Raw genomic sequence first — 26,474 nt, 5'->3', positions numbered from 1 at the left:
AGTCGTACTCTACCAGGGGCTCTATATGCGACGACGGAGTTTCTGTGCTTACTTAGTGGCTGGACAAGTTAAAAACTGTTTTATTCCTCCACGTAACAGCCCCACAAGCGGCACTGGAACATCAGAGGCTGTTTACGTAGTTAGAACATACGCGCGTAGCGCCACAGACGGTCCTCCAACGCAGGAAAAATCAATGATGGGAGGCTTCACTATAGTGAGCATGCGTTTGACAGGACGCTGCCAGTGCCTTTTATTGGGGTCTCAAAAGCTCTATGCTCAAAAGTTAGCGCCTCATCGTTCTGCGTAGTTCTACTGGGCGTTGTGTGGCCGTGTGCGGTATTTTAGTCCTGTCGATCATGCGTGTGTGAACGTCGTCAGCGCGGGAAGGCAGACTTGAGGAAAGTGACCCATGCTAGTGCCCCGCTCACGCAGGGCTTTGTCACCCGTCGCGGCCTTACCGCGCGCTCGGACAAGTTGTGCGCGCCTGCCAAAACTGCGTGGGACCTCGTGACTTCTGCGCAAACACCGCCCCGGGCTGCCACAGCTGCTGCTGCTAAACAGGTCTGTCTGCTTTCGCCGGCAGTATTTGTCGCGTCTCCGTCGTTGCGGTCTGTCGCGAACTTTTGATCCGGTGTCGGGCGTCCGGTGGGCACTGCTTCTGGCAGCGCGGCTGGCTTCTCAACAGCACGGATGCATGTCGCCCCCCTGACGGCCACCCTTTGGCTGCAGTCGTCTCTAGTCGCGCCTGTAGTAAAGCGTAGTGACATGTTGGGGCAGTTATTTGGTTGAGATTCAGTCTGTTGAAATCACCGCGTCGGAACACCAGGTAAAGGGGCTGGCGTAGTAGACGTTGTGAAATCTCCCATGAGGGTGGTGATGGTGATTATGGCTGTGCCCTTTGAAACGGGCTGTCGCTGCTTGTTTACCTGCAAATCCCTGTGCCAAACCACCCTCATTGTGGCAAACTCATTTACCAGTGCCGCAGAGCCCGAATTGAACTGGGAAATAGACCGCCTTGAGGCCCACTGCCCGAAAACGTGGCTGAAACGTGTTTTCGGTTTCGTAAAGGTTATGGTTGCGGTTTCATTAACGTTATGAGTGGCAATAGAAACTGGCTTTTGCTTAGCTGTCATGCTATAGGCACTATGCTCCTTCTGTGCCTTGACTTTGGATCTATTTGTGTTGCATTTGCACGGTTTTTGATTGGCAGTGCTGGCCAGTGCACCACAAACACTGGAAAATTGCTGAAAGTGGGTGAAATGTTTTTGTCACATCGCAAACAGATGGAAAACCGAGTAGTATTAGCATGAAAAGTTGCAGTTTATTAAAGGTGAACTTCAGTTTCGTTGACCAACCCACTGCAGTGGCTAAGGCATTGTGCTGCTGAGCACGAGGACGCGGGTTCGATTCCTGGTCGTGGCGGCCCGCTTTTCTGGTGGAGGCGAAAAGCAAAAACGCCCGTGTGTACGATATTTTGGCATACGTTAAAGATCCCCAGGTGGTCAAAATTGGTCCGGAACCCTCCTCTACAGCACGCCTCATCACCTGCATTGTGTCAGCGCGTAAAACCCTACAATCAATCTAGTCGACCGTTTTTCATGGACCGATTTGGTCGACCATTTTTGACAATACATGCTGCTGCATGTATTAATAGTCAGGGTCTTGGACGCTTTGCCCTCGTTTATTAATTCAGTTTGCCTTTCCTGCGAGGTAATTACTGATTTTCGACTGTGAACTTTGTGGTTAGCTTTATTTGTGTGGAGGATGGTTCAGCATTAAATATGCCTTTTAACATGCTCTCGTTATTTAGTCTATGGTGTACATTCATCGGCTTCGCAACCCCATGCCAGGCGAAGACAAAGCTATGTTCTGCTTCGCACGCACAGAAACTGCTGTTCGATAAAACAAAAGGCAAGCAAACGGCTTGTTTTACGGAATGCCGCTCTGAGTTCGCTTAACAATGTCGTCTTTCTAACACAAAGCGAGGCCTCTTATCTGATCTCCTACGACTTTGCACGTGAGGTTTCGATAATGCGATGCACTCGCTGGGGCCTAAGGTACATAACTCTGCATATTGTGAATTTCCAGATATAGTAAAACCGCGTTCCTGGTTTGCTGTAGGTTCTAGTGCATGGTAGAATGCCTGATGTAGTAGATACAGAGATTAAAGTTAATTGGCAGGGGCTGGCACAACAGCCTGTGCCAGCCCCCTGCCAAATGGCCTTTCTGGGTGCTCCAAACCTTCTGGCTGCTCCAAGCCTGCTGCACAAGGCAATTTTGCCTGCTTCCCGGACTGCTCCCAAACCCATCTACCCTGTTCCACTCCTGAATCAGGCTTACAAATTGTTATCGACTGCTCAAGATCAATGCTTTTTTTAAGAGAGCAAAATGTGGCGCAAGTTTGTTCATGCTGTACATAAAAAGAACCAGCGAAAAAAGACTCGGTACACAAGAAGTACCAGCTGCATGTTGTGTTCTTTCTTCTCGTGTCCTGCGTCATTTCTCACTGGTTGTTTTTATGTTTTTTTAAGATGTGGGAGAACTGCTGAAGAGCTCCAACATGTCTCGTTTGCATTGCTTACTACACCAACTTGATGGTTATCTGTACTGATCTGGATGGTTTGTTTACCAGTGTTTGCAGAAGGGATGTCTGGTGGTCACAGGTCTGTATTTCAATATTCGCTGGATGTGAAACTGGCAATAGGCTCACAGGCATTACTTTTAGTCTGTAAATTTATCTGGGGTTGTTTTTTTTCCTCCAGGGGGCACAACACCGACAACGGGCAGAACATCAACATCTTCGGCGACCAAGAGCTGCGCTGTGGCAATGTCTGTGTATGCTGCTTCCAACAGGGATGTATTCTGCAGCCACAAAAAGACACAAACCGCCATTACTACCAGTTCCAGAGGTACCTGTCTTGTTTTGTGTGACTGCAAATCTGAATGCATTACAGACTGAATTTTCTTTGCAGGTGCACAGTGCGCTCTGACAATCCTCACCAGTGCCAGCTCCCAAACAGAAAAGAAATTTCCAGGTTAGAGTGGTTGTTTTTAAAGGTTGTCTTTCTTGGCAGCTAAACGCGGAAATTTTGGTCTGTCCGTGTGTCTGTGACTCTGCAGCCACCCAACCAAAGTGAAACAGAAGCTGGAAAATCGTGTTATATACCCACAGCCAAATCTAAACGTCAGTGTCAATGTTTATACTTGTCAACATTGTTGAACAAGAACAAACCATTAGGGAAATATAAGGCAGAAAATTAATGCAAAAGTAATATTTGCAGTGTTCCTTAATTAAAAAATTCATGCATGCTTGGTTTTTGTGATAGCTAATGAAATACTACGTCAACTGCTAAAAATAGTCGCCTGCTCTTGCCCGTACTACTATAGCTCCTGGCGGCATTTAAAATCAAAGGGCAATAGCACCAAAAACTTCCACTAGATAGGTTCCACGTTCCACTGTGAACACTCGTGGAGTAGGGCAACGTGGTTCTATAACCACGTTCTATAACTCACCCCGGCGAGGTGCTGGTTCGAAGTTACGCCTCTATTCCTCCAGTCAGTGGTAGGCTTAGGCGCGGCATTGAGAGGTGTGGCGGGCCAACAGCGGAAGGCTGCTATGAAACATTCGAAAGACTTTTTCATGTACCATATTTTCCGGTGTATAAGTCGCGTGTTTTTTTCTGAAATTTTCGTTCGTGCGTCTTATCCACCGGTGCGACTTATGTATGGAATAAATCTGATTCGTGGTGGCCGCGCGTGGCCAGCGCACGTTGAGACACAGCTCTATGGTGTAAATCAATCCCAAGCCCAGCGGTACGGCATTTCTCATAGCCCCAATGTCGCTTCGGGACATTGCACCAAAGAATTTTTAGCTTTTTCTAGTCACAAGCAATGATAATGGCCTGCAACAACCACGCGCCACTTTACGCCATGCGCAGTAACTACAGTTCAGAATGAATTCAAAGTAACATCAAACTGGGTTGCAAAAACAAAATGCAGCTCATTAATTAATACAGACAGTTACTCTGTAGGAGGTAAACGTGCTGCTAATTTTTAAAATGACAGCTTGGAGATAAGTTTTGATTTTCGTGCCGCTTCCCGTCGCGTCACTTCCGTCCTCTTCCGTTACTCTTAAGCGTAGCTTATTTAGTGGCTCTAGTTCCGGTGGCACTGCATTGTTTGGCGTTCGTGGTGCAGTGGCCTGGGAACTGACAATGAGCTGACTGCCAACAATAATGTGCCTTTGTTCAACGGAGTCATGGCTGGGTCACTTGGCGGATTCGGTGCTTGTAGCAAACGAGATATATACCACCAGAATTCGTCCCCAATCATATACATTAACTGCAAGAATTGTGTGCGCTGGGAAAAGTACTGGTAGAATTGTAATATTCACAAAAATTAAGAAGATATGCTGGTGCATCCATTCTATAGGTCAGTTTCCCTTGCACAACAATTTTGGCGGCCCGATTTTTTTTTTTTTGGCAAATTTGCAGAGCGGGCCCTACTGAGCATGGGTTGGGCGAGACCCAGGTGTCCATCGTTATTTGCTGAAGTTACTGCATTGCACATACAAAGCTATGTCGGCAATGTGACGCCTGCTCAAACGGGGAGCAGGCGCTCGTGTGAGCCGAGCACACACTGGCCGCAGATACTATAACTCGCGCCGCATCGCTAACAATTGTTTTCAGCTCTCTTGCGGCATGGCGACAAGGCAAGCATGCAAGCGAGCACAGGGCAACATATCGCAGTGGGACACGCAGCCTCGCTCCCGTCATCTCAACTGCGCATGTCCGTGCATTATCCGCGGCCGCTGCCAGGTGACGGCACCGGTACCTTCGGTTGTGCGCTCCGTGGTTCATATTTGAATTGTCCATGACTATACTTCATCAGAATGCCAAGAAGATTATGTTGTGCAATGCAAGAAAAAATAATGTGGCATTTAGTTTCATTTTTACGATGCCCCACGAGGAAAACTCAGCAGTCCTGCCGCTGCAAACCACGGCATTCTGGCCAACACGCTTTCTATGATCTTGGAGGAAAACGATGCTGTCATCGGTGCCACTTTGTCTGGAATTGCATCGAAGAGAAAGAACCTCAGACAACCCTGAATGAGGTGTTGGAGGAGGCCCTGTTTACGTCGTCCAGTGATATGAGAGCTAAGAACGTTCCGCTTAGCGGGGAAGTAGTAGAACAAAAAGCGCTGTGTTCTGTGCGTCTTCTGGGGTGTGATGACGTTTTTGCTTTGTTACAAATCACGTTTTTGTTGCAAAAATAAAAAAAAACTGATTTTGAAAGGGCATTTTCTGAGCTAACTCTAAATAGCTTTACTTGGTTCAGCAATGCTTGGAACACTGAAAAGAGGCTTCCACGGTATCGTTCAAATTGAACGATTTCGAATAGGCATGGTCATGAATGAGATACATTCTTCTCTTCAGCATACTGATTTAACCATGTTGTCTCCTTCCAGTCTGTGATATTTAAGCAGCACCAGTGAAAATGTACTGCTGTCCTCACACATAGGAAGACATCACCAGTTGTACAAGAGATTTCATGACATATTTGTCTCTGTAAACTTCGTTAAAGTTTTGGTGAGGGAGCCTGTTTAGTAAAGTATTCGCATACTCGTACAATTGTGCTCTCCCTTATGGCAATAGCAGGGGTGAGACAGCTGCGCATATTGCGCCTTTTTGATACAATTCCATTTTCCTGCGCCAAGCTGCTCCAAAAGCATGAACATTGCGAAAATTGCGCTAAACTGCTCCAAAAGAGCCTGAAAGGCACGGATTTTGATGCTCATGTCAGTTCCGGTGGGGACGAAAGCCTCCCGCATCCCAGTGACCGCTTTTATTGGTGGTCAATTGCAAACACAGAAATGACAAAAATAGAAAGACTGAAGAAATGAAGCGAATGATAGCTTCTAAAACACGATTGGCTTTCTGTCCGGGTTCGCTGAAACGGCCTTCCCGATTAGGCATCGCTGTGGCTACAAACATGGCCGCCGCCTGATCTGCCTGCTACTGCCTACTTCACGCGCTCACTGCGCATCGCCGATATTTTCCCTGGTTTATTTTACGCTGTCAGCTGGGTTCCAGTCTATTCATTCTATCAATTGTGGCTCTGAACAGTGACGTTAACGCGGGGATATGGTTTGAGATTGGTGCGAGATTACGAGAAGTTGCGCGGCTCATAAAAAAAGTTTTGAAATGTGGGGCCTACGACTTCGGCGTGGTTTGTCCTTGAGTGCGAAACGCGGTGCGTGCGTCTATAATCGGGTTCGTGAATTGAACTTTTTGGCTCGTTGTGGTGTTATAAAATGCTGAGGTGTTGCTATGCTTCGAAGCGCTATCGCGCGCCTCGGCCCGGGAGGGAAGGGTTGGCACGAAAGTTGCGGGCGGCGCTGCGGCGCAGCGACCTGTCCAGGCAGCGCCGAATAGCTGCAGGACTGCATGGTTGCCACAGCACGTGACTAATAAAACTTGATCTATGCGAAGTGAAATTTAATGCCCAAAACCAGGTGGCTAAACAGTAACGCTACTCAAATGATCACTGGGTGGACGTGCGCCCCACGGACTGCAACGGGTAGGCATGCGACCGTTAGCTCGAAGTTGCTCAAGTGTTGCCGTGACTACACTCGTTCGTACAACGCAGCCTGGGATTACAAAAATAATCATTTTAGCATTGAAACGGTAAAAAAACACGCCACAATTGCAGAGCCCTTAAATTTGATAATGTTAACGGCAGTTTTGTTGTCAGTGTTGCGTACAGCCACAACACAATCTCACCAGTCAGGAAAAAGGTAGTGCAGTTAGAACTTTGTGATACTCTTTAAAAATTCTTTCACGTAAGTCTGTTTCACTGTACGTGTATTCAAAACTGATTGGAATGTGTACTTGACCCTTCAAATTGCTGAAATTGTGATTTTTTAAGCTCACAAGACGATGTATTAAATGTTCCTACCTGCTCCAAATCAAGCTTCTTCTGCTCCAAAATCGAAATTTTGCTGCTCCGAAAACTGCTCCCAAATCTCTTTGGGCTGTCTCACCCCTGCAATAGCAAAAATGATGTCTGCAGAGATGCTGAAGCTTCAGCACACACAAACTGGAAAAGATACAATATAGGACTTGCATTAGCTTATGAGCACTGCCCAGTTGTCATTTGCGGGAAATGTAAGGCTTGAAGTACGAACAGCCATCTGCTTGCAGTGAAGTAGGCTACCGTTTTAAGGGATATATAAGTTTTACTTAAGTCGGTGTGAGGATTGCACGTCAATCATTGTCTTGAGCTGCTCTGGCCATTGTGTTTCTTTTCAGCTTGGGATACGGACAAAACTGAAGCTGGTGCCTCGGAGAAAGTGCCTGCTTTGGAAGATGGTGCTGACATTGCAGTGGAAGCTGGACCTCACACCTGCTCTTGCGACCCATGTTCTGGCAACATACGGTGGGTTGCAATGCTTGCAATAGCACCTATACATGGACCTAATGAGCAAGAGTTGAGTCAAGTAAAGCAGGTTTATTCACTCGACCCATCCATCTGTAGGCGGATGGGGTGAGTCGAAAAAAACGCCTGCCCGCATCTTCCCACGGGGGGAACTCGAGTAAATGCGTCGCATAGAGGTGGTTGTATTGCGTGAATGTTGCGTAATTGGGTAGTTTGTGGTTACCGTTTGGATGTGGGGAGGGTTTCGTCTTTATTATTCATATTTACTGTTTCATGAATTTGGGACACAGGAAGGACAGGTGGAGATATTGTGATCATTATTATATTTCTTTTATTCGCTGGTGCCGTCGTTGTATTGGACGGATCCGCAGCTCGACGTTCACGTTGTCGTTGAGCTTTGAATTGCCCGAGTGAAGGATCCGCAGCTCGACGTTCACGAATGGATGATACCTCCCGAGCACGAAGTTCGGGATCTGCAGACCGTCGTTGATGTTTCGCAGCTGCTTCTCGTTCTCCGAGTGAAGGATCCGCAGCCCGTCGTCGCCGTTCCTCCGCTGCTTCTTGTTCCCCGAGTGAAGGATCCACAGCCCGTCGTTGATGTCTCACAGCCGCTTCTCGTGCACGAAGTCCCGGGTCCGCAGCTCGCTTCAAACGCTTGCGTTCAGCGTTGTATGCTCGTCTCCTCACAGTCTTGTCTTCTGCATCGCTCGCTGTTGAGGGTGGGGTAACGTTGCCTTCGAGTGGTGGGATGCTGCTGTTGGCTTGGGCCCCAGTACTGGTTGAAGGTACTGTTGCTTCCATCGCTTCTACTTCGACGGAGCTCCGTGGTGGGACACGACTAACGTGGATCGAGGATCAACCAAGGATCGCAGTTGACTGAATTCCGAGCGCACGCTCCGCCGCTTATATACACTGCGCGCGCAGTAGAGGGGCAGGAGTATGCGAACCTATCTCGTGATGGATTCTTTGGTTGGCAAGGCGCATGTGCGCGCAGTAGAGTGGGAGGAGTACGCGAACCTATCTCGTGATGGATTCTTTGGTTGGCCAATCCCTAGGGGCATCGTGCCACAATCGGCATCAGAGGCGCTGCGGACGGGGCTGGTTGAGCTGCAAGGCTCGTGGCGCTTCCCGCCACAGCTTTCCCACAGGAAATTCAGCATCCCCCTCTAAAGTTTTCAGTTCGTTGTTTCCGTTGACGTTCAGCTTCGCGTGCCTTCGTTGTATCAGTAGCTTCTTGACATAGTTTGAATGAGTCAAGGACATAAGGCGCGTTCGTAGCACTTGTTCCTGTCCCGGATTTGTAGCGTAGTGGGAAGAGCACCGCGAACCTCCCGTTGCGGCCAGAGAGTCGTGGGATGGAACCGGGGCCGCTAACTATTTTTTTTATAGTGTAGTATCGCGGAGCTGTGGGTGTAAGGAGGAGAGTTGCGCATGCGCAGTGAGCGTGTGGACGGCACCGCCATCAACGACGCAGGACCAGGCGAGCCTAAGAAATGCTCCGCATTTAAAAGGTGTCGGGGCAAATTCGTTTGACCCACAGGCAAAAGGGTGGGTTGACTCTCTTGTGGGGCTGAGTTTAGGGCCATGCGGAGCTGAAAGGCTCCTTTCCCTGAAAGTCCTCCGGTCCCCTTGCCTCAATTCATTGGATGGAGTTCATATAAACGCAGGAGGGGTTGAAGTAAGCTGAACCCACCACTCAACTTGACCCTCTCTTGTCGATTCCATGCATCCGGGGCTAATATGTAGAACATATACACTGTAGGGAGCCCAGGCCTAAAACAGGCGTTCATTCTGCTGAGTGCAAGAGATATATGATGTCTGGCGGACACTGGCAAGTCCTCGTATGTTTCGGTCGTGATTAAGTCATGTAGGCTAAGCATCTCAGCTTCTGCAACTGATGCCGTAAGCCTAATTTGCCCTTCTCCTTGAAGGGCCATGAATACAAAATACAAGTTTGTTTTATTCGAAAGATTTCATGTTCTATACTGCCCCTAGTGCTTGTCTGGAAGCAAACGATGCTTCATTCACTGCAAAATGAATCAGTTTAAGCTAAAATTTTTATTCTCGCACCAAAACGTTGTGTGTTGGATCGACGTTTGCAATAATACCATTAGAACAGGTCTTTCAGCTAAACTTGGTGTGGAGCGGATACTTGCTTACTTGCCACCACACCGTGGCAAGCCGTTTTCTGCTTTTGGTTTGTATTGACCTGGCTTGTTTTTGTTGATGGAGAAAATAATCATTTCGTGAAACATGGTGCTCGCTCGACAAATATGGTCACGTGAGACACCGTTGCTTGTGTCAATCGGCCAGTGTCGTCTGAGACAACCCGAAAGCCCCACAGTGCTGTGCCTCTAAACGAAGCATAGTGCACGCAGTACCACCAGCAGTACACATTGGTATTTCTATGTTACGTGTGCTTTCGTAACTTCCACTGTTTGTCGCACCATTCTTACTGATACAAAAAGAATGTGCCCTAAATTTAAGCACAAATAGCTTCTTCGGCAAGCTTATAAGTTCTGCCTAATTTGCGCTTGCTTTTTCCGGCCTCTGCCAATCGCAAACTGGCTGGTATGACATAGGTTCGGTTGCCGGAAATGAGCTAGTTGGTCACATGGCCATTCCATTTTTTCCAAATACAGCTTATTTGAGCGAAGTTTACATTAGAAGTGGTGTCAGCATGATTCTGACGAGGCAATCGTTTGAATAAACTAAACTTTCATTTTGTCATCATGGCCCCTTTAAGGTTGAGCACTTTTTTTAAAACGGAGGTTTCTACCTCTACCAGCCAAGGGTTTTGTCGCGAGCATTGGCGCCAACAGAAAACTCCCGCGAGTAAATAAAAGAAACTACTGGCACTACCCGGAATCGAACTTTGAACGAATAGAGAAAGTGAATGAGAGCCCGTTGCCTTACCAATGAGCTACGAGCACACGCGGAGACTGACGAGACAGACGGTGTACTCGCTGAGCACAGCTGCGAGTTTACCCCCTGTGTTCTCACTGAATGCCACATGATAGTGTCACGTGACCTCTCGTGGCGCTCTTTGTAGAGCCATGTGTGTGAATTCACTTGACGTCACATGGGTGGGTGTCGTTTTCACGGGTTTGCTTTTCCACCTCCTTCACAAGGTGGATTGGCACGCATCTTTTTACCCCTCTTTGAATGCAGTTTAGCCAGTTTACGCTCACACATTCAAAAATTGTAACAATGAACATAGGTAGTAGAGCGTGCTCCTTTACAAATAAAAATACAAAGAGCCTGTGAACATCCGCACATGCCAAGTTTCACGATTTTATCATAAAGTGCCTGATTTGCAGCGCATTTTTACCAGTATTGTAATGAGAACTATAGTTTACGATTCGTGCCGATAACATCACAAAATGAACGTTGGCCCGCACAATGCAATCTACTGGCTGCATCCTGCCATTTTGCAAAACCATGGTGGCAACACTGTGTTGGCTTGTATTCAGAGCCAAAGCTGAAAGCCATTGACTTCGTGGAAATATGCTTGCTTTTCTTTGTTATTCCATGTGCTGCATTGTGTACGTTTTTTTTCCGGAGCTAAACACGTGATCCAGTGCAAGCTGCAAACGAGATGTTGTAAAAGAAATACTTCCAAGTGTTTCTCTGGAGCTATTGGACTGATTTTCCGTGTATGAAGAGGTTGTGTAAAGGTGAACAGGATGTATTTTTAGTTTTTGAACATTGTGCACGCTGGTCGCCGGATCATTGTGCTTTATCTAAATATCACGAAAAGCAAAGACTCAGTGAAACTTATGGCCTCTAATGGGAAATTTGAAGGGTACGTACCCAGGGCGAATCTGGACACTGTAATGCGAGCAGAGTGCTTTTTTACTGCGTTTTTTGTTGAACAGAATGTTCCCTTCACGGCGGATGATCACGCTGGAGACGTCTTTAGGAAACATTTTTCCGTTTCGAAGGAAGCCAAAAACTAAACCTGAGGCTGCACAAGGACTACTGCTTTTGTGAAGGAAGGGGCCGACAAAGGAATCGGCGAGGTGATAAGCTACCTAGAGCAAGCTCCGTTCCACTTACCACAGACGGTTGCAATGATGCCAGCCACAATGCAATACTTTATGTTATCATGGTGCCGTACTGTGACAGGACTGTTTGCACTGCCTTTTCTCGCAATGACTGCTCTCGAAGGCAACTCTAAGGGTAGGGATGAAACATTTGTGCGCTTGTTCCGGACACGCTAAAGAGCATGAACATACCTCTCTAGAACTGCATTGGTATGATGTGTGGTAATGTGCTGGTCATGGTTGGAGCGAAAGAGAGTTGCTGCTGGGCTCGAGGAAAGCCATAAAAACAATCATCATAGTGTGTTGTTTGCTTTTGATCAATCAGGCGGCACAGAAAGTGTCGGCATGCCTTCTAGTGATTGTGGCTGAGGTACTAGTTGATGTTTTTTACTACCTTGAGAAAAGCTCGAAAAGGAGTACAAGCTTTCCAATTTCCACGATATAGACTCCAAAAAGATCTTGAGGCTTGTCAACAATAAGTGGCTGTCTCTCGGCAGGAGCCTGAAATGACAGATGGAGTATGTTACACAAGTCAATAAATGCTAGACACTCTGGGGAACCATTGGTTACTTTAGGGTGATCATCCCATGAGATTGCAGGACAATTAGTCTCCCAAAACAAAAATTGGAGCACTGGGATATCTAATAATAATTTTGTTTAAAAAGTCAAACATGTCAGCACAAGAAGGATCTGCGGCGTTAGGTGCACGATAGCCTGCGCAGAACATTGCGTCTCTGTGGTTCACACGGATGCTGACTGAAGCGAATTCCAAAGAGGTGGGGACTGTGACGGGAATGCAATGTGATACTAGGTCATTTGATAACGCAATCAGAGTTCCTCCGCTGATGCGCTCGGGCTGGTCACTTCTGTACACATTGTAGCCTAATAGAATGCTTTGTTGGGCGAGTTGGTTTATGCATAGAGTTTCTTAGTAAGTATACTAGAGAGGAAACTGCGCCTGGGAATCCATGTCGTCGTGGGGGGTTACGGGAAGACCCCCGCTTTTGACTTGAGCATGACAATTGGATTCTTAGACGGTTTTTAAGATTTGCTTTCTTCACTATGCATTAACAGGCCTACGAGCTACGAGGATGCCGAAATCCTCCGTTTTCAGGTAGCCGTTTTCGTTCTGTGGTGGCCGTGTTCGGTGAAACAGCAGGCAGGGCGTGATCGTACCTGAGGTTGGTCATCCTGCAGCTGAAGGACGTATGACTAAGTGAATAATTTGTAGCTGACGAAAAAAAGAAACAAAATGTACTTCGATGAAGACAAGATATGACAGGAACGGGCGCCTCCGGCCGTCCATATCTTGTACCGTATTTTCCGGTGTATAAGTCGCGGTTTTTTTCTGAAATTTTCGTTGGTGCGTCTTATCCACCGGTGCGACTAATGTATGGAATAATCAGGTTCGTGGCGGCCGCCCGTGGCCAGCACACGTTGAGACACAGCTCTATGGTGTAAATCAATCCCAAGCCCACCGGTACGGCGCTTCTCATAGCCCATATGTTGCTTCGGGACGTTACACCAAAGAATTTGCAGATTTTTCTAGTCAAAAACTATGATAAAGGCCTGCGACAACCGCGCGCAACTTACACCATGCGCAGTAACTACAGTTCAGAATAAATTCAAAGTAACATCAAACTGGGTTGCAAAAACAAAATGCAGCTTATGAATTATTACAGAGAGTTACTCTCAAGGAGGTAAACGTGCTGCTAATTTTTAAAATGACAGCTTGCGGATAAGTTGCGATTTTCGGGCCGCTTCCGGTCGCGTCACTTCCGTCCGCCATGACACCTTGATTGCGCTGATTTATAACAGCATGCAAGAGACGCGCGATGTTTGGAGAGGTGGCAAAATGGGTCTCCGACTCTTGGGACTCCATTTCTACAAAAACAGTTGTAGCCGGGTTGATAAAGGCCGGAGTAAACCGGTCCGCGAGTGGTAACGATTTTGGCGAAGAAGACATCAGAGAGTCGGAGGACGAAAGTGATGCGCCGGTGGAACTCCCACTGAAGATACTGAAATATTTGTTAGCGAGTCTGAGGAAAAAGACTTCGATGGTTTTGCCTAAACGCCGTCCGTAAGTACATGCCATCTGTGTGTATCAATAAACCATTTTTTAAAAGTTAGTTCTGTCTAGACTGATTCACTATGAGTGCACCTAATTAACAAACGCGTCTTATATAGCGGTGCGTCTTATACACCGGTGCGACTTATATACATTTTTTTTTGAAAAACTCATTTTGAGGGGGGGTGCGACTTATACAAAGGTGCGACTTATAACCGGAAAATACAGTATTCGCCCACGATTGCTTAAGGGGGGAGGTGGGTCATTAAACAATTTTTTTTTATTATTAGTGCCAGCTAGATGAAAATTGGCAGTCTTGAGCCGTTTTTTACGCTGACTTCAAATATATAATTGGTTTTAGCTGCATTTGCTAAAAAAATACAGCACTTTGAAATTTATTTATTGAGGCATTTCGTAGGGAGATTTAGAGCAATGTCGCTTCAGCAAACTCAGTGATGATTTATACGGACATAATGCCAAAGGTCTACTCTGGGGGGCTGTGCTATTCTTATTCATTTCGAAGACTTTTGTAAAGTATGAAAAAGGTGAAGATTTAATATCAACAATTTGTATAAAATTGCCTCATCTTTATTAATTTTTGCAATAGGTAAACAGTGACAGAGCAATGAAAACAGCATCACCCCCTAGGTCAATTCAATACGAATGCAATGGTACCAGTCTTGTCATCCTAGCCTAAGAGCAACATTACAAAACTCCCCGTAAGGCAGAGCATGGTCTTGCAAAAAATGAAACTGAGGAAAAGTGTCTGAAGTTTCAGATCGTGGTAACTTTTGCTACAGCATAGCTACAACAATATAAATAGCATCATTTTGTAGCTCTGCTCTTCACGAAGAAAAGCACATCAAGTATGTGACTGCAATGCAAAAATAACTCTGGTAAGATTGACGTAAATTCACACAAATACCGCACAAATTGCGAAGGAAAATTAAATGTTCTACCGTTACACTTCAGAAACTGTATATCCTCGTTCACCTTTTCTCTCAGTGTCTTTTCAGAATACAGAAAGGCACAAATACCATGTGCTGCTGTTATTTTGTGCTACCAATGAGACTAAAGCTCAGTAGCCACCCAGAACTAGAGATTGTCCTGCAATGCATCTCAAACCTACAGCAAGGCTGTAGGTGAAATGCACTTTGGTGATCAATGCTTCAGTGATACATATACCATCGCCTGCTGCTAGACCAATTCAATACAAATGAAATTATACCAGTCTTGTTATCCTGGCTCAAGAGTAAGATAAGGAAACACCCTGCAAGGAAGAGTGTGATCTTACAAAATAAACTGTGGAGCTGTAGGTGGACTTCAATCCGGCGATCGACACCAGAGAGATACAAACAGCATCACCTGCTAGACATATTTATTGCAAATTAAATGGTACCAGTCTTATTATCTTAGGTCAAAAGCCTGATAGTGAAACACTCCGTAAGGCAGAGCATGACGTCGCAAAATAAGAGAGAAAAATGCACCTTTTGTTTCTAACTCTTGTTACAGCATAGCCACAACATAAAAAGCACCGTGTCACTCTGTTCCTCAAGAAAAAAAAACTAGTTGTGACTGTACCGCAAGAAAAACCCGGAAAGCTCTATGCACGTAATGAAAAACTTTTGTAAACAGCGCTGGAAAACTGCACTTTTTGCTGAACTTCATGTACCGTAGTTCCTACTTTTCACTTCCTTCAACGTCGATGCACACTAAACAAAAGCACAAACATATCGAGCTGGAGACTTTTTTTTCACAAATAAAACCAAAGCACAACAGCTAACTAAATCTGGACGTTTCCACGCGACGCTTCTCTGACCACGTTCGTATGTGACAGGCGATCTCGGCACCGCCGTCTACGGTGTCTTCCATCGTGTTTTCGTACGCTTACAGCGCGTAGTTCCTTGAGGTAAAGGTCTCCAGACATTGTGGCACGAGACATAAAGACGTTGTAACAGAGTCACAGTCACTAACGGCAGAGAAAACGCACCCGAATTGAAAATACTGTGGCGGCATACGGGCGGCTGCAAAAACAAAATGGAAAAAAATGGCGGCGCAACCGCGCCGGCCAGTCAGAGACGCGGAACAGGGGGCTCAACTCGAGCGCGCGTGCTCCTGCTAATCAGCGGCTCGAAAACGGCCTTCGGTAAATCGGAGGTAACGCTTGTTCTCCTCATGCGACGCCATTTTGAGATGGTGTAATATACGCTTAAAGATATCGGCTACAAAACGAGCCCATGATGGCCGCCGCCGGCAGTCTGCTTCGACTGTGGCGCGCGTGCGAAGTACAAGCTTTTTTTAGCCCGGTTTGCAGCGTTTTGCGGCTCCTGCTGCATTTTCAAAGTCCTTTTTGATATTTTTTCTGATCAAATTCAGCGGTGAAACTTTTAGAGTAGGTGCTTGAAGGTATAAAGACCTCAAAAATGTGTATTTTCGCGATTTTGGACGATTCTTAAAACACGTGTCCCCCCTTAACACCACGTTTGCTTTTTTTCTTCAAGTATGAACAAACTCGCTCAGCAGCAAGTTTTGTTAAACTGTAGCTACTAATCGGTGCACCGGTTCGCCACGAAGGCGACACTTTCACAGGCACGCTCAAAAACATTTTCAGGTTCTTCAAACAAATTACTGTTTGAAGTAATGGTAAAATGAATAAAATAAGAGTCTGTAATAAATTTCGCATAAAATATTCACGTTAACTGCCAGCTTGGTCTGCAGAATAGTAGGCACAACGGTCCCGGCAAAAATACGTTCAAAAAATACTTCCTTTTTCCTTAGTTTGAAAACAGCCTATTTTGTTTTCCATTTACATAATTGCACACTATTCTTCACGTTTTTGTGGCACTTTGTTTAAATTTGCAGTCACTGGAACATTTCAATCCAAGCCAATGATGAATTTGACGCGAGCGCATGATGTAATGGCAGTCCATGACGACACAGACGGCCTTGATTTGAGCTGCGTAGACGCTAGCGCCAGATTCCTCTCTAGTGTATATTGTAAGAAACTCTATGGGTTCATGACTTCAAAAAATATTAAAAATAGTGCAATGGACAAGGACAGAGAAACAGCTGACTAGACGAGTACTCACTACCACCTAGTTTATTTTGAAACCCTTCTCAGCACATAAATGTCAGTACATCAGAGGCACGCCTGTGCACAGACTGCCTGAAGAGCAAGCCACATGCACTGCTACTGATTACGGAATAATAGGCGAAACTTGCTTTCCCGTAAACACACTGATGTCTGACTAACACAATCTGTTCCCCTCTTCTTCATATAGTATGCCTCCAAAAGTCTTGCGACCATGCAACCCCCACCAGTTTTCATCAACAGATTCAGGGGTTGCGGCCATCAGGGCATATTCCAAATACCATTCTGGTGGCGACTGCGGAATCCCTGCTGCAGAAACTAAAAGGCAGGGTGAGGGAGAAAAAGGCAAAAGAGCGCCACGAGGCCTGAGGATACCATATATCCACAAGGTGACACCATAACCTTAACAAGGTGGCGCGCAGGCACAATGTTCTTGTCGTTTTTTCGGTGTGTTTGCGGGAGGGCGAGTTCTGCCTATTATGCCATAATCAGTAGCACTGCATGTGGCTTGCTCTTCAGGTGGTCTGTGTGCAGGCACGCCTCTAATGTACTGACGTTTCTATGCTGAGAAGGGTTTTGAAATGAACTAGTTGGTAGTGAGCTCTCGTCCAGTCTACTGTGTTTCTGTGTCCTCGTCCATTGCGTTCTTTCTAATTTTTTGAAGACATTGTAGCTTTTTTGCAAGTGAAGAACTCGCATTTGGCCACTTTACTGGAAAGCCATTTTTCAGTTAATATTACATCAGCTGAGCAAGTACCTATCAGGGCAGACAAAGCACCACGTTTATTTACAATACTTCTAATGTTGGTGCAAAAAATTAATAGTCGTGTTTGCATTGTGCCTGAACAGCCAAAGTTTCCTAGGGCAATGCTGAGAATGGTACAGCGGCAGAAGAGCATGCATTATCGCCAGCGGCAGAAGAGCATGCGATATTTCCAGTGTTGCCGGATACGTTCAAGGGTGTAACTTCACACACACTGTCAGTTTGTGCAACATATACAAAAACACTTTTGTTGATGTAAACTTTGTTATCCTTGAGGTTACCAAACTCAAGGAGCTTTTTTTCTTGAAAGCCTCATTGACTTGCTAAAATCATCTTCCAAGGTTATACTGCTGCTTTTCAGTTTGGATAGTTGGGACGTTATCCCTTATTTTGAACACAGAAAAATTCACAACAATGGGATGGCATTTGTTTGCAGTGTATCCGCCTATTGTATCTGCTCGTGCGATACCCTCGTCATTCAGCTGCAGCTAAAATGTGTTCGCGAGAAAGGCACAAACTTTTTCTTCAGTTTTGGGCCACGTCTTGGTAGGCGTGTCAGTTATTCCATGCAAAATAAGATTATCTCGTTGAAACCTATTCCCGTGATCATCCAAGCACGACTGAATGGCGGCATTCTCGCTGCTCACAGTTTCTGCAACAAGGCGTTGAATGTCGGTAGTAAGGCTCTCCACCGAGTTTACTTATAATTCTACAGCAGCAAGCCTAGTGTTAATATCTAAAACTCGTCCTTCAAGCAGTTTTTGACTAGCTTTAACTCCATTCAGGGAGGATATCACTTCTAAGTGCCTTGATTCCATGGTTAGAGAAAGGGACTTGATGGCAGCCAGTACCGCGTTGTTGCTTCCATTTCCTTCATCAGAACTATCGCTCGGAGAGCCGGGATTTTGCTCCGCATCACCACTCATAAGTAGCAGCTTGGTCACCCATACACAGTCGCAAGCCAACGATAAGAGCCTATTTGGGCATGGGACAAGCAGTGTGGAGCCCATCAGGTACATCTCGTTCGAGAACTGCTTGGAACTCTGCTAAGAGAGCTGATGTTGCAGTTTGTCAAACCTTCAGGCAAAAAGATGACGAGGACTCGTAATTGGTAACCAGACCACACACAGCTTGCAAAACCTGAAGGAATAAGCAAGGGAGCAGTGTTTACACGAATAAGAAAGTTCTTCGTGATGGCAACGGAGTTCATGATTTTGAAATTTCTACTGAAGTGTGAGCTATTGAAGAAGGCAGAAGTTGCAAGGCTTGCTTTCATTGAACATGCCAGGTTTGCTGATAGCAAGTACCTATAAACCACTTCCCTGCGCTTGTACCAGTTCAAGAAGGGCAAGGTATGAATTCTGCTCTGGACGACATTGAGGCAGATTTTGGCTATCTTGAGTTGGAAGAACTGCCCACTGAAGTAACTAAGCAGGAGTGGATTGACGAGCAGTGGCAAGTGGCCTCTGATCTCCGAGAAGTGGATGGTAGTTTGAAGTACGCTAAACTTGCGAAAGTTATGTTGGGGGGTCTTGGCACTCCTGCATTGTAAAGCAGAGTGAAAGTTTTCAGCAAGGTCGAAAAGGCGCTCACACAGTTTCATGCCTCCGTGTCCATGAAGACAGTTGAGCAGCTGCTTGTTGCAAGGAGTGCCCAGTCTTACTTGGGATGTCATGAGCAGGTGTTTGGTAAAGACTTTCTGAGGAAGGCCAAGGCTGCAATGACATCTGTGCTAGCCCAACCCTCTACTTACAAGATGTAAACTCTTGCCTAACCATAGCTGAGCCACCTTTTGAACCCAGGGATGCGTCATGTGACCAATTTCCTGTTTGGAAGACTGCGTCATTCCCCCACAAAAAAGACAGCTCCATATTTAGAGCTGCAGAAGGAAAAAGTGTGTCAGCCAACTTCATCATAGCTTTGAGATCACTTGTTCAAATTCCTTCTTATTTTCAGGAGCCAACGGGAGTGTAATATCTCCCGTGTTGCCAGTTGTACCCACCAGGCAAATCAGTGTATGACGACGGTAAAACTGTTTCAGGCAACAGACCTGAAGAACTTGAGTACTATTTCGGTACTATGCTAGCCCATCCCTCCAATTATAAGATCCAAGAACATTTTGTGCCTCTTTTCTGATGTTTTTATGTATTTTATTCAGCTCAATGAGTTTCTGAGAAATAAAATGGCATGTTAGTAATTTTTTATGCTATTTTAGTAACTCTTGGCACTTTCTATAGTACTTCGAGCCCTGTGGGGTTGGCAGGTTTGAACACTGGATGCAATAAAAAAACTTGCATTTATAATATTTATAATGTATCCTATTACAGCCAAAGTTCGTAACACCAAATTTGGCAAAAGGTTTCATCCGCATATTCAGGTGAACTGCATTGTGAATACGGTCCTGCTTTAGGGTAATTGGTTCCATTTAGGATAATTCAAAAGTTGATAACAAAACCGGAAATGACAACACATAATGGTTACTACGTTCTAAAAGTTTTTTCCCCAGGTTGTGCAGTATGTTATGGCAGAAGAGAAGCAGAAAGAAAACACCATATACAAAAAATGACGCCCTGCACGTTACAAGAAATGGCACAAGCACGGAAGTCAGTCACTCATATGGGTGACAAATTTATAAAGCATCAAGACAAAGATTGTTTAGTAAATTTGAGGTCACCCTGCTTGCACAATTGTTTTACTTATGACTATGCCCCATGCATTTCTTCCTTTCGGTGCTCTTCGTAAGCTTTTCCAACCCACATGTTGTGACGAGTAGGTGAGCGCCTCAATTTGCGGCAAAAAATGGCAGGAATAATAATACTATTGCCTGATCACCTGTGCCAGTTTCGAGGGAGTTTTGATGTCCACAGACTGTCGTTTAGCCAGCCCCTTATCTGACGTAAATCATCTCTCTACACGCGGGGAAAATGTCGGACACAACACTGCTCTGAAGCGGAATGAAAAGTGTTTGTTTTGTGAACAATTGTCACCGATGAGCTCTTCCGCGTTCATGCGTCAGCTGAGGCCAATAAGTTTATTCAATGCAACAGAGACAACTTTGATGCCAGTATATTTTCCCCTCTTTTTGAGCATGTGGGAAACCTTGCGGACATCAGGGAAAACAGTTGTTTTCAGTAGCCGTTTTTTTAGTTCCTTGCTTTAGCCTTCGTGCAGTTCCGAGTGATATCTCTGACATTAATTATAAATGGTGCAGGAAATTCCACCAACAAATCCCTTCTTTTGCACATCGAAACTGAACTCTGTTTTGGTCAGGCAGCATATTTTTATGGCATTCCTCAAAGTGGCCAAGGCAATGTTTCATTTTACATTTTTTGACTGAGAATGTAGGCATTTCGCTGAACTGGATTCACAAAGGTGCTGAAAAAAGCAGTGACGCTTTATCAATGGGAAGAGCTAAGCAGGCACACAACATTGGTTGAAAGTTGAAGGGCTTAGCCTGCATGCCATTTCCACGACGAAGACATACAAGGAGGACTTGCCATCTCGCATCATTGGGTTTAAGATACCGTGGCAGTGCCCTGTATGCCATTTTCAGCACAGGTTACTTTGAGTGGAACCCTGTTAACAACTTTTTTATTGTTAGCCTTACAGAAGTATCTGACTACCTTCAGTGGCACTGTCCTAACGTGCATAGTTTTTCTTCAGACACAAAGGACGTACCTATACTTATTCCTGCGACATGCCAAACTCATGGAGTTGTCACTGAGTGCATAGACTTAACTTTCCAAAATGTCCGCAAAATGAAGTTTGCAGCAGCTTTGTTGGATCTGGGGCCTCCATGGGCCGCAACATCAACATACCCACCCACATATGTGGTTTCACAACACACTGGGAAGGGTTTCTTATGCATCCCACATCCGAAAAGAAATCTTAGGTTGCCCATTACTTTTTTTATTTCTGGCTGTGTTCAAATTCAGCGTGCTTTACTGCAACTGTGGTTTCACATGGGATTCTCAGCGATCTCTATCCTCTTAAATTAGACTAATGATGTCGCTTGTATTGATCAACATTATACAAAGTAAGCTAGTCAAGTTGCAAATTTCCAGCCACACTTGTTAAAGGTGTTATGCATGCAACCAAATTTGTTGCTTGTGCATTCTTTGTTGCAAACGTTTTATATTTCGTTAGAAAGCATGAAACATAATCTCACATGCACATATTCTGAGTAAAAAAATTATTGCACGATTCATGTGAACAGGATTCGGTTTCGGTTTCTGGGCGCCGATTCAAGCAGTGACGTCACAGTGTTGCGAGGACGCTCTGCTACGTGTGTCTACCTTGCGGCGCTGCGGTACGTTGCGACTTTACTGCGCCGTCTGCTCCCCCACATGCGTGCTTCACCACGGAAGTAAACACGCCGACTCGTCACGTCAAGCCGCGACAGCTCTGACACGGATTCTTTGTCTGCATCCTCAGATACAGACAAACGAAAACCATGGATATGCAAACCATAAAAATGCTAAAAAAACGCTAAAAAAAAAGTTTCCCCCGCCGCAAATCGAACTACCAGCGTTGACCGGGCAGGCGCAAGGCGCGAGACCACTGAGCCACCGAACAAACGGTTTCACACCGCGATATAGCCGGTGTACTAGATGGAGGCCCATCCTTGGAGTCGTACGTCGGTATTTACTAGCTAGTTTACAGAAGTCCTGACTTGTGAACTCAAATTTCTTAAATAGCGCTTGCGCAGCAAGGTTCCACGAAGCCCCCGCAACAGCTTATCGCCATCAACTCTGCTCTTTTGCGAAAGCGCTCACAAAAATAAGTGTGCCCGGCTGCGACTGCGATTTTGCACTGAAGGGATAGTGCTTGCCGTACTTTGGTTTTACGTTAAAAAACTTTGCCGATACTGATCTCTTATTACCCAAATTACCCTACGTAACTCTTGTTCTGCACGAAGCTGACCTTATATTTTCTACAGGCGAGCCGATCGCACACGCATTCCGGGGTAGCAGCGTCGCCGAAGAGCACGGCCGAAGCGTCGAACGCCAAAATACGGATCGCATTTGCGCTAGTGTTGAGTTGTATGGGCTTCATGGAACTTACTGAGTTTATTACACTCGAGAAACTAACAAAACAGAGCCACGTTCATTGCGCCACGAGTGTTGTCTGGGCGCAGTTTTCGCTTCTCGGTCGATTCCCGACGACGCGTCGAGCGACCAGTCCGACCGGTTTCGTTGGCGTCTTCGGTCGGCGAGCCAGTCACACTACGGCGCCCTTCCATAGGCCGACGTGTTTGTGTCGCCGTCGGTGTAGTGTGACAACGCAGTCTGGCAATTCGGCAGTTGGCCGATGGTTTGGTGACTCGTCGGCGTCGCGTCGTCGTCGCCGTCGAGTCGGCATAGTGTGACCAAACAAACTGTGCTAACTGGAGTTCACATTGACGTCGCTTGAGTCGGTAACATTGTATGACGTCACAAACTTTGTTATGCTGGCAATTCACTGACGTCATGGTTAGTGGCGCTAGCGATGGGTCCCGATTTCGAGAAGAGCATTTAGGTAATTTTTAGAAGCGAATTAAAATATATATTAAGCGCTTGCTGTACCCCGCACTTCGTGTTGAGGGTCGTTGCATGCAAAGGAAGCTTACAGCAGGCTTTTTACAGAGTTAAAATTTGGTGGCACAGCACCTTTAAGAGTTCTTGCCTGATTATTGAGGAAGAATTTTTAAGTTAAACGTACAGCTTTACTTTTAACACCCTGACAAAAGAGGACTATCGAGGTAGTCTGCATTTCATCCTACAAGTTCCAGAGACTTGGCCTCTTTGTGTACAGTTCTGCAATTAAATGCTGTGCATTAGAAATATTTAAGCACTTTAGCCAAGTTGTTCTATGAAAAGCTGTCATGCATTTGCATCTTTCTACTCGAATTCACACAAGATTTGCGGATCGTAGTGATAGACCAGCACGTACTATAAATTCGAGAGTATAAAGTTTTTGCTGTGCTTTGTGCATTATTAAAATGTGCTATTTTGTAACACCTGACAATATCTTTCTCTTCAGCCATACATTTAAAAACGTATTATACAATGGAGAAGACTACTTGGCACTTTACACACGTTTATAATGGCTTAATCTGTGCTTAATGTTTGCTTACATGCGCAAGGATCTGCGCATGTAAGATTTATTGCCAAGCCTGCTTTACTGTGTCGCTCAATCTGCGAACTTGGGCATGAAATGCTCGATTAGTTTTCAGGCACCTCATGTCTTCTCTGTTCTGTGTATTGTAAGAGTGTGTGAACACTCCACATTTTTTAGACACGACTCGTTTGTTAGGTCAAGCAAATGCCATTTAGCTTGTTTCTTGCACTCCTCTCACACATTTTTTTGAAATTTCTAATCTTATGTCTCATTTTTTCTGCCTAGGAACTTTTCCACCGACAGTAAGAAAACGCAGCGTGGAGGAAACCTGTATTTCTGCCTGTCCTGTGAACAGTGCAAGCACCGGACCACTCAAGGGGAGATGTGTGCCACCACGAAGTGCTACACCTGTACTGTTTGCAAAAAAGCCTTCCAAAAAAAACGCAGCCTGAATGTACACATGAGGAGACAGCACGGCAAGAACCTCCATGTGTGTAGCACTTGTAATAAGAGCTTTGCATACAGATCCATCTTGCTTGATCATGAAAGAGGACACTCAGGTGAAAGGCCTTATGTGTGTGGCATGTGTCAAAGGGGTTTCGCTAGAAGAAGCAGCCTTCTTGTTCATGAAAGATTGCACTCTGGCGACAAGCCATATGTGTGTAGCCATTGTCAGAGGAGCTTTAATCGTAAAGCCAACTTAGTTACACATGAAAGATTGCACTCTGGCAAGAAGCCTTACGCATGCAGCATCTGTCACAAAAGCTTTACTCGAAATAAGACCCTGGTTGACCATGAAAGAGTGCATTCTGGTGATAGGTCGTCCTATGTGTGTAGCTTCTGTAATAAGAGCTTTGGGTCGAGACCTCAATTGGCTATTCATGAAAGATCGCACTCTACTGAGAGGCCATACGTGTGCAGAATCTGTCAGAAAAGGTTTAATCAAAAAAGGTACCTTGTTATTCATGAAAGATCGCACTCAGATGAGCGACCATATGTCTGTAGCATCTGTCAGAAACGCTTTAATCAAAGCTCCCACCTGAACGAACATAAAAAAGTTCATTCGAGGAAATAGGTGTGTATCACTTGTGAAAAGGGCTTTACTAAGAAAGCCGAATTGGTTGTGCATGGAAGGTTGCATTCTGGTGAGAGGCCTTACATGTGTAGCACCTGTCAGAAGAGCTTTAAAGTCAAAGCTCACTTGGTTGTACATGAAATAGTGCACTCTGGCGAGAGGCCTTACCTGTGTAGCTTATGTCCAAGTACCTTTGCTCAACAATCCAACCTGATTGCGCATATGAGGTACCACTCTGGCGAGAGACCTTATTAGGGTAACACCTGCCAAAAGAGCTTTGTTGAGAAAAGTCCACTTGTCATACATGAAAGGCTTCATACCAGCAAGCAGGCCATTTAATAACGTATCAGAAAAGTTCCCAGGAAGGAAAATTGGTCAAGTTACAAGGGGTGTGCTGTTACAAAAAAAATTTCAGACAAATTTCCACTGGCACACATTGTACTGTAACAGACTGAAGACTGGTGTAATGGTGGTGGGATGTGTACATTGAAAAAACTGCTTGCTAGCATGCTTTGGTCTTACATAACTTGGCACCAGAACAAAGGATGCCATGTCAGCAGTATGGCCTTAAAAGTCTTCAAGGAGGGACTCAAAAGATTTATATTGAGTGGCTGCACTTTGTTGTAACCACTTTATCAGTGTTATGAGTTGAAAAGTTATGATACAATAAATTGGCTAATTGGGAATATTCACAGATCTTTAGGCAGAACCTACTATCTCGGGCAGCTACATGCACACTTCCTGCTAAGCCAAAGTGTAGTACTTGTGTTGCCTCTTTACCGAACTCTGTGCCACTCCCAAGACAACTTGATTAAAAAGGTATTGCAGATTTGTCACGGCAACCAGTGAAAAGTCATATAAATGCATAGGTTAATTTGGCTAAATTTTAGACACCAGGTAGAGTGCATGTTTCTTCATCCACGTCCCTTCAGCTTCTTTCAGCGGCACGGCTGCAGTGGCTGTAGAGTGGGAGAGGACCAAAGCTGTGAAATGGTCTCACTATCTTTGTGTCAGCTGCGAGATGCTGCTTTGAGTGATACATTGTTCTGAAGAATATCCTGTCAAAGTGGTCTCCAGCCATGTAGACTTCCTAGTTAGTAAATAGTCTTTTGTAATTAGTTGTGACAAGCGTGTGGCGCCCGCCGGCCCTAATCTTCGTTGGCCGCTAAGTTCAGTGGCCCCATCAGGCTCGGTGGGCAGCATTGTGTGTGGCTGGCGAATAAACACCGATGAGCACAGCCGCTCTCGGTCAGTCACCGTCACCACCAGCACGGTACGGGTCGTCACTCGGCTGGAGGGTGCCCCGACCCTCCCACGTTCACAAATGCGGGCCAAATCGTCACACTGGCAGCGAGGGAGAACCGGCCGAAGCCACCAAGAGCGCCGAGACACCGCCCCCCGACGTTGGCCGCCATTACGCCATGCCGCTGTACGGGAGGCTCGAGCCGTTCGAGGGTGAATGGTCCGCCTGGCCTATCTACGAGGAACAAGTCGGCGTGTTTTTGCGGGCGAACGACGCACCCGAGGCAAAACAGCACGCCATTTTCCTGGCCAGTTGCGGGACCCGTGTCTTCGCTCTCCTGCTTGACCTCAAGCCAGCCACGCTGCATGACAAGTCACTAGGTGAGCTGCTCACGACGCTACACTCGCACTTCAGCCCTGCCCCGTCCACGTTAATAAGGCGCTTCCTCTTCAACAACCGGAGCCGCTGAGACAGAGAGACTCTCTGGCAGTTCGTCGGAGAGAACTGCGAAGGTTAGCGAGCGGCTGCACCTTCGGGGACCAGCTCGACTCGCTGCTCCGGGACCGTCTGCGGCATTAACGACCCTGCCTTGCAGACGCAATTCCTGGAGCTTCGCGACCCCTTGCTGGATGATGGTGTGAAGGCAGCGCTG

General features: G+C 45.9%; 1 protein-coding gene and 2 pseudogenes across 2 annotated transcripts; all 3 read left to right on the top strand.

Annotated features, from left to right (window-relative positions):
• Window positions 1–199: 199 nt before the first annotated feature.
• LOC144158518 (uncharacterized) lies at window positions 200–25,848 on the top strand. 2 transcript variants are annotated; one of them, XM_077689425.1, is made up of 5 exons: window positions 200–561; window positions 2,763–2,909; window positions 2,973–3,035; window positions 7,311–7,437; window positions 23,790–25,848. In XM_077689425.1, exons 2-5 carry the CDS (start codon window positions 2,828–2,830, stop codon window positions 24,577–24,579), a joined length of 1,062 nt encoding a protein of 353 aa, XP_077545551.1. In that variant the 5' UTR covers window positions 200–561; window positions 2,763–2,827; the 3' UTR covers window positions 24,580–25,848. The 2 variants fall into 2 exon arrangements, with proteins under 2 accessions (XP_077545551.1, XP_077545550.1); XM_077689424.1 differs by lacking the exon at window positions 200–561 and adding an exon at window positions 679–826.
• Window positions 11,036–12,971, top strand: LOC144157732 (uncharacterized; annotated as a pseudogene).
• On the top strand, window positions 17,510–19,197 carry LOC144158040 (uncharacterized; annotated as a pseudogene).
• Window positions 25,849–26,474: the final 626 nt, after the last annotated feature.

The sequence above is a fragment of the Haemaphysalis longicornis genome, unplaced genomic scaffold (genome assembly GCF_048455015.1).
Source record: "Haemaphysalis longicornis isolate Haplotype H1 unplaced genomic scaffold, Haemaphysalis longicornis Haplotype H1 scaffold_10, whole genome shotgun sequence".
In the NCBI taxonomy this organism is placed as follows: domain Eukaryota; kingdom Metazoa; phylum Arthropoda; class Arachnida; order Ixodida; family Ixodidae; genus Haemaphysalis; species Haemaphysalis longicornis.
The sequence above is the reverse complement of the archived record's forward strand: the minus strand, read 5'-3'. Positions and strand labels throughout refer to the sequence as shown.